At 33.6% G+C, this 11,969-nt stretch overlaps 2 protein-coding genes across 4 annotated transcripts; one reads left to right on the plus strand and one right to left on the minus strand.

The window, feature by feature from the left end:
- The first annotated feature begins 327 nt into the window (after positions 1–327).
- LOC107901798 (putative E3 ubiquitin-protein ligase RING1a) lies at positions 328–5,572 on the plus strand. The gene is made up of 12 exons (XM_041095840.1): positions 328–431; positions 574–738; positions 837–879; positions 2,619–2,677; positions 3,347–3,428; positions 3,562–3,682; positions 3,776–3,817; positions 3,975–4,359; positions 4,447–4,607; positions 4,841–4,948; positions 5,042–5,242; positions 5,390–5,572. Exons 2-12 carry the CDS (start codon positions 615–617, stop codon positions 5,438–5,440), a joined length of 1,377 nt encoding a protein of 458 aa, XP_040951774.1. The 5' UTR covers positions 328–431; positions 574–614; the 3' UTR covers positions 5,441–5,572.
- Positions 5,573–7,375: 1,803 nt separating this feature from the next.
- LOC107901799 (auxin-repressed 12.5 kDa protein) lies at positions 7,376–8,840 on the minus strand. Of its 3 annotated transcripts, none has more exons than XM_016827946.2 (4): positions 8,561–8,824; positions 8,291–8,477; positions 7,925–8,006; positions 7,376–7,754 (listed from the first exon to the last, which is right to left on the minus strand). In XM_016827946.2, the coding sequence occupies exons 1-3, from the start codon at positions 8,667–8,669 to the stop codon at positions 7,934–7,936; spliced, it is 369 nt and encodes a 122-aa protein (XP_016683435.1). In that variant the 5' UTR covers positions 8,670–8,824; the 3' UTR covers positions 7,376–7,754; positions 7,925–7,933. The 3 variants fall into 3 exon arrangements, with proteins under 3 accessions (XP_016683435.1, XP_016683434.1, XP_016683436.1); XM_016827945.2 differs by having other exon boundaries at positions 7,902–8,006; XM_016827947.2 differs by lacking the exon at positions 7,925–8,006 and having other exon boundaries at positions 8,561–8,840.
- Between the last annotated feature and the right edge of the window lie 3,129 nt (positions 8,841–11,969).

Here is an 11,969-nt window from a genome sequence, read left to right on the forward strand (position 1 = left end):
CAAGTTAATGCATTTTTTATTTGTTTCTAAATTATTCTAGTGTTGCAGTTATTACCTGTTTGACTTTTTCTTTTTTGAAATTATTTTGTGAACATGACATTTGTGCATTAATTTGTATTATGTTCCATGTCTTTGTATTATTATTGTTTATTGTTATTATTAATAATAATATTTTCTTAAAAAATAATCATAAGGTTTTTTTCTTCAATTATAGGAATAAAAATAAAAAATAAAAAAATTAGTATGTAATATACCGTATACAGAACAAGTACGTATAATAAATAAATAAATAAATAAATAAAATATAAATAGTAAATCTGTTAAAAGAAAAGCCGGGAGCAGCATAAACCTTTCTTTCTCTCTACCCATTCGCTGCTCGTCAAACATTGCACAACAAAAAATAAGATCCCAAAGAAAAAGCCAAAGCCAAGGTAAGGTAAGCCAAGAAAATTCAAGCACACATTCATCGTTTCTCCACCATTTTCATTCTACTTTCTCCCTCTTTACTCTCACAATTCCCTTTCCAATCCCCTATCTTCCTTCCTTTGATTACTTCTTTCATGTTTCCTACAGAAACAGAGAAGGGCTGTGGGTGGAGAAGAAACAAGAAAGAAATGCCGGCTCAGAAGCCTTCTTCCGAAGCCGTCTTCACACCAGAAGGCAGCGATCTCCTGCTTCTCGATCAGAGTATTAACAACCATGAACAACACCCCGTAGAAACCGAAGATGCTGCTGATGGTACGCCTAAGCAACTTTGTGATTTTCGATAATCAATACGACCCGGGTTTTGTTTTGTTTGTTTTTGTTATTCAAGTATTGCTTTGGGTTTTGCACAGAATCTGATCGCTGCCCTTCTCCTTGTAACGAGAATGAACAAGAGTAAGTTTCTTTTTTACTACTTCTGTTTCGATTTGCTATGTTTTGTTCGTTACTATTTTGTTTTAAACTGTTTTTAAACCTTAATGCATTCAATGGCGGGGGCATTTGTTCTGTTTTTGGCGATCTGCTGCATGGTTTCATTGTTGCGCTTTAAAACGAAAGTTAGTGCTTCTGGGTTTACTTTCTGCTGACATTCAAACTTCCTCCACATGTATATTCATGAGCCTTCCAACTTCCTTTATATTTCCCGATTGGTTGCACTTTCCTTGCTTTATTTTTAGATGGGTACGCTTGTTTTTCAGTAAAACTGCTTGGAGTTTTGACTTGAGGTCTTCCCGAGTTAATCCTACCCTGGTTTGCACGAGAGTATTTTCATGGTTGTATAAATACTTCTAGCTTTGTGTCACTGGGATTTGGTTTCTCCATGTAATTTTTAGGCATTTTCAGGGTTTTAACTTCAGGTGAAGGTTGTTGACCAACTTTAGGACTTACGAGGCTTTCATTTAGTTGGGAAAAGGGAGGCTTTACCGCTTGGGTCAAGCTGTCTCTGCTTGATTCTGGGATCGATCTTTCTCTTGCTCTCTATATGACCATTGCACGATACTACCATACTGTTGGAGTACTTTGGCTGCACCAACACTTACAGTTGCAAATATTTTACAACGATGGTGTCACTATTGATCATCTTGTCAAAATGTTGGCATTGTCAAATGTATTGAATACTTTTGCTAACTACTAACCACTTCCTGAGTTGCTAATGTTGGGATTCCTTTTTTTCTCTTTAAATATTCAGAAGTTCTCATCTATAAGTCATTTTGAGTGAAGTTTCACAGATGTACCATAGGATATCCAATTGTCCAGGTCACCCCATTGATAGACTTTTCTTATTTGCCTGCTTTCTGAATGACAGTGGTAAATTAACCTTCCAGATAATGCCTTTCTTTGAATTTTGATTGTCGAGGAATTTAATGTAATTTATTGTGCTTGTCGGAAGCTCCAAAGTTTGGAATACCTTGATTGGTTAGATTGAATGTAAGAAATTTATCCTTAGATGATGATTTAAGCAACTCACTCTTACTTTTGTAGTAAGCAGCATTTTCAAGAGTAATAATTCATCCATCATATGAGATGCTTCTGTCAAATGACATAAAATGATGTCCTTGGATAATTTGGGTTCTTTCGTTGTAAAAGATTCACTTGAGAAAGGGAGTATTTGTCTATAAATGCTACTTTTCTCTTTTTCGTCCCCATATTTTTCATCTTTTCTGCAGTGACCATAATGCTTGAAGTTTTGATAAGAGCTCTGTGTGAAATTGCCAAGTAATAGTGCTGTAACGTGTAGTTTATGTCTTTATGACATGTTTAATTTATGCATGAATACATAGTCCTGTGAAATAGAATTCTGGTTAAACAGGTAATAGTGCAGTAACTTGTAGTGTATGTCTTTATGACATGTTTAATTTATGCATGAATACATAATCCTGTGAAATAGAAATCTGGTTAAACAGGTTTAAGAATGAAACCTAATTACTTTAAAGGATGTCTACTGATTTACTTTTTAATGTTTAATTCTGAAAAGGCACGTTGTACAATTAGTCCAGTGTATTTAAAGTTCCCATATCTGGCAAAATGTTTTTACAGTTATTCTGAGTATGGAAAGAGAAATAGTGTGGTGGCCTATATGTTGCTTGTTAACTGCATAATAAGCTAACTGTTTTTTCCCTTGTGTTTTATTGCAGTTATGTTATAGTAAAATTATCTGACGTACGTAAGGAAGTACAGTGCCCTATCTGCCTGGGTATTTTCTTTACTGATTTTTTGTTTAATATGTTAATTTTATTTTGCTGGCTACATTCTTCGTGGTAATTGACTTATTAGCATTTCCTTTTTGAACTCTTACAGTTCATCTTACAATATAGCTATCTCATGGTTGTACTTTTTTCCAAACTCCATGCATGTATATTGACGAAAGTTATGTCAATATACTTACCTTAAATGCATTTAAAGTTCCGATACTAGCTTTAGCTCTCAGTCTATGAAGAAAGATAAGTATTCTTCAGTACTGATGCATGTTCTTTTTGGCATATCTGATGTGTAAATATCAAGTCATGAAATGGCTACAATTCCTGAATTTTCATGTGTTTTGGATTCAGTTTTTGGCGGTCAGTGAATCAAGTCCTAATGGGTAGGCACTTGAGTCTTTTGTTATTCTTTTGCTACATTTGATTTTTTTAAAATTTTTTGTATAGCTTTCCCATTATCTACAATATCATGAGGTGTCCATGTTATTAGATTGCTCAACATATCTGAAAAATGGAATCAATTCTTACACAAGACATCACTTAGAACAAGGACTATGCTTCGTCTTTTGCATTTTTACTTGTTTAAATAACATTAGTGTATAGCACATAAGCATCAACTTATGCTGACAAAATTTTCATTAACCTTTTTCTTTTGTCCAATTAAGGGATCATTCGCAAAACTAGAACTGTAATGGAATGCTTACATCGCTTCTGTAGAGAATGCATTGACAAATCTATGCGCATGGGGTATGTTAAAACTATTCCATTATTCTCACTAGTTCACTGAAACATGGACTGGATATCCTGACCTGGTTGTAACAGTTACTTCTGAGCTTAAAAGCTATTTATTCTTGATAATGTTTCTTGAATCTAATGGCAGGAACAATGAATGCCCTGCTTGCCGCACCCATTGTGCTAGTCGCCGGTCTTTGAGAGATGATCCTAACTATGATTCCCTAATCGCAGCCTTATATCCAGATATAGAAAAACATGAGGAAGAGGTATAATAATTAGGTTGATCTCCGAGTGCACTTTGGAATCTGATTTTCTATGCTATTATGAAAGCTCAAACAATTCAACACTATGTGGCTTAGGAATTGACTTTGCATGAGGAGGAGAAAGCTCGGAATAAACAGGTGAAGCATCAGATTTCTAGTTTAATTTGGTCTATTTACCTGTATGCTAATTCAAACTATCATTTGAGTCAAAATGCATTCATGTGTCTAGTACTCCCTTTCTTAAAAATAATTAAAGACGATTAAGTAAATTATAATCTGAGATAATTTGCATCAGATCCAAGCTTCAATCACCCAGACCTTGCATCGGCAATTAGAAGTTCTGGGTAGGAAGCGAACAGTTAAAGCCAATGCGTCTGCAACTATAAGGAGATCAAACTGCCGCTATCAAAGGAGAAAATATCGAGCTTCTGAACCTCAAGAGTCTGATAATAATGAGGATGCCAATGAAAATGGAAGCACGGGTTCATCTTTGGCCGATGAGGATCTTACTGAGGTCAAACCAAAGAGATTGAAGAGATGGGAGGGTCGGTGTTCTCAGCCTTCATCAGCTGCTAGTGCAGACGGGGTTGGTGACGAAAATGATTCTGAAGTGAATAGAGAATCCTTGGGTGTATCTGCTGCACTTAATCCCTCAGAAAGGCTTCACTTGGGAGCAAGCGGTATTCGCAGTCACACAGCACATGGCAGTTTGAGTGGTGATGAAAATGATTCTGAAGTTAACAGAGAATCCTTGGGCTTGTTTGCAGCTCTTAATGGCCTATCCGAAAGGCTTCATTGGGGAGCAGGCGGCATGCGCAGTAACACAAGACATGGCAGTTTGAGTGGTGGAAATGGAAAGAAAGCCCGAAACAGCCGCCTCCCAAAGTTGGTGGATTGTCTCCAGAACCTAGAGGAGAAGGATGATGAGGTAAAGTTTAATTTTTGGTTGTGATCTTTATGTAGTCTACCCTGGTAAAGAGTCAGCAATCTCATTTATGGCTTCAGTTACGCCAAATTATGCACCTTACTGAGTCAAAAATATTATTTTCATTGCCTTCCAAGTTCATGAGATGATCATTAATGTTATTCCAGATTATCATCTAGTATTGAGTTGTCACTTGCTGCAATGTTTGGATTACTGATTTTCTTATTTTCTTTCAGTTGGATATCCACCTGATGCTTGTTTCAATTGATGAACAAAGAATACCCTGTTTACAGAGGCCTTACCTTTGCTGCAGGCCTACGTTGTTGGTTAGACACCTGTGCCAGGTAGTTATTCTTCGATCAGAAACCTCTTTGCTCATTTAAAACCAGTCCATTCAGACAAGCGGAAAACTAATTCTTAATTGACATCTTACCTAGTATGTAGCTCTTCAAACTGCTTTACAAGCCAGTGAAATCGAAATATACCTGGTAAAAGAGTTATATTCTACGGCCAACATGTCAACCTATAAGATTACCAAGCCCGGTTTAGTTGAATCAGTCAGAGATAAGTTGGAAGTTTTAAAAGAGGAAGAAACTTTGGGTGGACTTGGACGCCAAACTTCCAGTCATAGCCATTTGGTAAGCTCCTCCTCTTAGAATAAATGTATAAATGTTCATACTTTCACAATCATTGTATCCGAAAGTATGCTAATACATGCACATAGATATGCCGTGCACATACTTATGTTACAAAATTTTATACATTTGGTTTGTGTTATTTTTCAGATTCTTGCATATCAGAAAAAGGAGAATAGAAATGGACAATGTCAAGTTTAGTGCCAGCCTTGTCAGACAAGAGCAAGATGTTTCCCGTTGCTGTTACAATATATTTGTGTATGAATATACATATACGTATATACATAGAGAGAGAGGGTGTTAATATAAGGAATCTGAATACATTTTGGTTTTGATTGTTGCCATGGTTGAACTTGAGTAGTTTATCACATGCAAGCAGGGGGGGGGTAGTTTAGGAGTAGTAAACCAAGTATCAGTCACATTTGGAAGCAGATATGCATAAAAGGATTGCAATCATTAAATTTATTTATTAACCATTGTCATTTTTAATAACCAACACAAGCTATTATTACTAGAACAAAAAAGAAGTTATTATTACCTTGATTCTCCTTACAGTGTACTGTTTTAGAATTTATTAGAGATTGAATTTTGATTTTTAAAATTAAGAATTGGTATTAGATTGTTTAAAAATAGATCAGTATAATAATATTGATGGTAAATGGAAATTGCCAAAGCCTTGTCTTGCCTTGCTTTTGCAAAGAGCCAAAGATCGGGAGATATTAACTTATACAAGGGGGATCCTTGAATGACTAGTAAGACCTAAAATGATGACATCTATCATTATTTTATGTCCCAAAAGTCACCTCCATTTCTCTTTCAATTTGATTTTATATTGTATTTGTTTCATCCTTTTTTTTTTATTTGTTAGTATGTTTTTTACATCATGTTTGTTTAAAATATCCAATCAAGATATTGAAAAAATATATATCTAATCTAGATTTTTATCCACACATGGATTGAATTTTCAATTAATAATTTCATGTTCTTTTATCAAGTTAAACAATAATAGCTTAAACTCATTTATAATATAACTTTTTACTATTTATATATATTTGTTTTTTCATTAAAGAAAATCAGATGATGGCACCATCATTATTATACATCCTCCCAGATTGCCAAAGTCTCAGACTTAATACCGATGTACCATGAATTCTCCCCTAACAAAATAGTGAACCTAAAACAAAAATATTCATGTATGAAATTAATATATATATATAACTATCAATTTAAGAGGAAGTGCCAAATTCAGGACCAATTGAGTATTTAAGTCGGTTTACAATAATATTTGTGTTGTTTATTCATAATAAAATTAGAAATAATATTTGGTATATTGTTAGTAAGGGTGAGTAAAACTCGATTTGATTCGGAAAAAAATTTTAATGTTCAAAAATAAATTTCTAGAATTTCTTAATTTATTTTAATGTTCAAAAATAAATTAATTTAATTATTAGTAAAATTTATTTGATTTAAACAAAAACAAACTAAAACGAATTTAGCTTAAGGTTAAATTATCCTTCTTAGAATTTAGTCCTTTAATTTTTATTTACAAGAATTTAATCACTTAATTTTCAAATTTCAAAATTCAAACAACATCGATAAAATTCTTCTATTAAATTTACTTATGTGACATTTTGAAATAAAAGAAAATTCACTTAATAACCATGTAACAAAAAAATGATGTTGTAATGAACATAACTGATGGTGTTGACAATTAGACTTAAAATTTAAATGAACACAAAGTATAGGGACTTAAAACACAAATTTAATATTTCTACTTAAAAAACGAAAATCTATTAATTCAAGTAGGGTTGGTTTACGAATTACGGAAGAAAAAGGACAAAAGGCGGGGGAGAAATTCAAAGAAAAGGACCTATCAATTAGCATTTATATTAAATAGTCATTATGAGACTTTAACTTAAAATTTGAATTTTTGGATATATTATAATATTGATTCAGATAATATTTACTACTAAATAACATGAATTTGAAGTTTTAATTTTGAGTTAATATATTAATTTGGTGAATTTTCAAAGGTTGTGATGAAATGGTAAGCAAATAGGTCCCCGCCACCTCACCACACCACCTTCATCCTTATCCACTTTTCTTACCTCAATAATGCAATCCACTCACATCATGTTAAAAACCCAAAATTAATTAATAAATTGATGTTCAAATCACATACTAACGCAACATCATTCGTACAATACCCCTTCCCTTTATTTAATAATAATTTAATATAGCAGCAGCTGCCGCCGCTCACGGCCGGAATCTTGAATGACATAAGGTCATCGACCACCCTGCGCTGCCGCTTACTCTTTTAAACATCTTACTTACTACTACTACTACTTAATTGACCCATTGAAAAACTTTTAAAAAGAACGATATATATATTTACATGCAAATCCTGCTCCTTCAGTAGCAGCAACCTTCTGCTAGTGGTTTTGCTACCCTCCGCCGCCGTCAGCCATCGCCCAATCAGCGGTGATGCTTGCTCCGGGTCTCCCCGCTGTAAAGCCTGCATCCCATCCCATCCGAACCAAACTTTCTTCTTAAATTTTAGTTAACACCCAGAAATTAGATCCATGCAAATTACCCTAATTAATCTTTGGTTATTTATCATCTTATAGTAAATAAACAAGAATAATTAAAAATAAAAGCTTATAAATGGATTAGTGTAATAATTACAGCATACTGTTATTTCCACGCAGCTACCAAACAAAGAGCCAAGTTTTCCTGCATGATCTGTCTCTGAGCCTCCGTTTGGTTGCTGAGAAAACGTTAGAAAAAAAAACACACACAAACAGGAAAGTTTTTGAGGCTTCCTTTTTGAAAAACTCATCATTTTAGTACTATATATTAAAAAGAATCCAAATTCCAAAAAACCTGGTTAATATTTATATATGACTCTTCTATGATTAATTTTCTCAGCAACCAAACAGATGGGGATCACAAACATCCAAAAAGCAAAATCAAAGTCCCACTTATATATATCCAATTATCCAAGCAAGCATGCATGCAAATAACTGAACAAGAAAAAAAATCTGTACGAACCAGTCATAAACAGTAGGAGAGTTAGGTTGAGGCTTGTCGAAAACTTCAGCGCCAATACCTTTGGTTGCAAGGTTGCTACCTGGATTGAACACGCTCCTCCACACGTTGTCCCTACGAGCCGACACCGGCGTCGACGGTGTCCCAGGTGTCGTCGGACTCGTCGGCATCGCCATTGATGAAGCCTCATCTAATGAAAAGATTCAATTTCAGAGTGACAAACTTAAATGTCCACAATACAAATGATGAAATGCAAAAGCTAACTGTTTTTACCTTTGGTGGACAAGGGTGGGGTGGTTGTGATCTTCCTCAGCCGGCCAAGGCCACGTTCCGGTTGAGGTCCGGCCACTACATCATCCCAAAGTTTCTCTAGCAGAACCATTTTTCTTTTCTTTCAATTATATCTCTTCTCTGTTTGTGTTTTTAGTGCTTTTGGGTGGCTTTTATTTGGTGGCATATATAGAGGAAGATTCAGCCCAAAATATCTTTCCTGCCTATTAATATGGATATTGATTTTTGCTATTTCCAATCATTTGCTATCCGGACAACATTCATTTATTACTTTAATTTTAAGATATAAATTATTATTTTACAAATTGTAAGTAAAAAATTACAAAGGAGTATTACGATTGTTTTTAAATATATTTTTTGATTTTTTAAAAATTAAATAAGAATATTTTGATTAGATGCAATTGTATATAAAAATTTAATTTTGATTTAATTATATAAAAAAAGCCCTAGCTATTAGTTTACTTATTATATACAATTATATTTATTTATTATGAAGATGATTTTTTTTCTAAATGTGTTAGTGTATTTTCATATTGCTTGCTACTTTTAATTAAAAATTAGTTTAAAATAAACTAATTAAAAAATAGGATATAATTTTTAGTTTAATGGGTACAATTAATTAAGCTTTAATTCTTAATTCGTTTAATTATACCAAAAGAGAGTTATTATACAAAAATTGAAAATGTACTATTTAAATAAAAATCTTTAAATATTAATGAATATTGGCAATAGAAGATTGAAGAGTGGAGATATGGAAACGGATGGATAAGAATGAGTAAAGGGAAAGGGGACCGCAAAATAGTATTCTCATTAAAAATCAGAAGAGAAGAGGAGAGAGTGGGTTAGGGTTTCAGTCACAAGTGTGACCCTCCCATACAAGTTTTGTCCTATTCTTCTTGACAGCATCATCTTGTCTGACAAGATGACACGTGGATCTCAATCCCCTTCATCATTATGTAATTAATTACTTAAATTCTTACGGAATTTATAATATTTTATTTAATTGGCTGATATATATTTTAAAGAAAACTGTCAAAATATATTAAAGAGAATCTCAGGCCACCCAAAAGCAAGAGAGCAAGAATACCCTCCATTTTAGATTATCCCAACCCTTTGCATGCTTGGAAAAGAATCGTTTTAAATTTTCGATTGTCTAGTGAATCGCTCTAAATCTGGAACATTCTGGTAATTACTAGTTTCAGTTTCAAGATTATCTCAATTGGGTCTATGCGTGGATTGTCTATCCATTTACACCATCTCCTGTTCTGCCACCTAAACTTCCCCGACCCACCACACATTTCATTTCCGACTTAACCCTTCTCTGGCCAACAGGTGAGCCATTCTATTACCTCCTCTCTTTATGTGTTGAAATTTAACTCGTTCAAACATTAATGTAGCACTTCCATATTTGACCCGATTGTCGGGTCACGACACTATTATAGCAAAATAGATTTTTAGCGGCTTTTTTGGACCTATAGCGGCACTTTAAAACAATTTGCAAAGTTTCGATAAGCACCGCAAAAAACGCCGCTAAAATTTGCGGTGTTTATGTGAAAAAACGCCGCTATAGAATATGACCTTTAGCGGCGTTTTCCCCACAAACGCCGCTAAAGAACATGACCTTTAGCGGCGCTTTCCCCACAAACGCCACTAACTTTAGCAGATTTTTAACAACCCATTTTCATTCATATAGAACCTGAATTGTCAACATAATTTCCTGTAACATCAAATTCAACCAAAAACTGCAAATCTAAATGATACTTCAAATCCAACGAAAGAAATATGTATATGATCTAAATTAATAAATGAAATAACAAAATATATTATATTCAAAAGTTATATTGTTAAAATATTCTCACAATAAGAAAAAAAAAGGTCTAAGATGGCAGATTCTGCGATTGCTGAAACATCATTATATTCTGAAGCTGTAGCTGGAGTTCGTCATATTTTCTGCTTGCCTCTGCTTCCTTCGCTGCTGCCTCCGCTTTAAGTTGTAGTTAGAATTCTACAAAACAAAAGACAAATAGAGGTAAGCTTACTTGAAGCTTAGTAAGTTCATAAAATAACGATAGAGCTTACCATAATTTAACTTAATGACACAATTGAATAACAAATAAGATAATTCCTTGTCGTTCACAATCTACCACAAGTAAGAGCTACAAGTTTCATTAAATCAATTTTCTCAAATATCATTAGCTCGTCACTTCAGAAATGCAGTGTATCACTCATCCGAGCTAGTTCCAGAACATTGACCGTTTCGCAATGTTGCTCATACAAGTTGACGAGGATCTGCAACATATGTAAGACCTCAATAATTGCTGCAGTACATTCATCAGAACAGAACATTCAGTCGTTTCACTAGTTCTCGATGCTGCTCACACAAGCTATCAAAAATCCGTAACTTATGCAGGATTCTCAACCATCGGAATGATCCATATAATCAGAACAGAATATTTAATCATTTCATCACTTCACATCCCGGCTCAAGGCTGAATCACCTTAATCGTTCGTATTACCAACTCTCAATTGATCAAGTATGCTTAGAAATTCCACATCTTAATTTATAAAATGTATGGAAAGAAACACTAATTATAAAAATTAGAAATATGAACTTAACGGGCTGATTTGTAGAAATAGCCAAAGTATAAGGAATACTCTGCTACATTGTGTTTTCCTCGTTTGCCAACACATTCCTGATTTAAAACAATAGTTTCATTCAATTAACTAAATCAACAACCAAATTTAATCATTCTATACAATTTAGTCCTTCTAAACATTTATAAAATTACCCTCACCTTTTCACCTTTATTCAATTTAATCCTTGAGCCCCAAACATGCAAATTACCCATTTTCTCATAAACCCATTCCAACCAAAGCCTTCCATGGTTTTCCTGCAGCCCTTATTTGCAAATATTTCATATCAAGTACAAGCAATTTCATCGTTTTATAAATTTAGTCCTTAAACATTAAAATCATCAAAACTACTTTACAAAACAGTCCAATCTAACATCTAAGCTTAAAAATCTTTCAAAAGCTTCAAGAAAACAACTCAACTCATCAATGGTATAATCCACAACATTTGACAGTTTTACAAATTAATCCTCAGGTTAGCTAGATTAAGCTAATACGAGCTCAAAAATATAAAAATTACTAAAAACGGAAGAAATTTCACTTGCGTATTGAAGGATTAAAATTTGAACAATGTTTTTCTTTCTTTCTCTCAAGGGTTTTGTTCGACTATAGAAGATTGGGAAGAAGATGATAGAAACTTTTATTTTGTTTTTAGTTTAAATTAAGTTTATTTGCTAATTACCATTTTACCCCTTATTAATTAACATGAATTTAAGTTTATAAGACCTCAAAGTCGTCCACTTTCCACCATGATGGTATA

This window comes from Gossypium hirsutum, chromosome D06 (genome assembly GCF_007990345.1).
Source record: "Gossypium hirsutum isolate 1008001.06 chromosome D06, Gossypium_hirsutum_v2.1, whole genome shotgun sequence".
Lineage (NCBI taxonomy): Eukaryota > Viridiplantae > Streptophyta > Magnoliopsida > Malvales > Malvaceae > Gossypium > Gossypium hirsutum.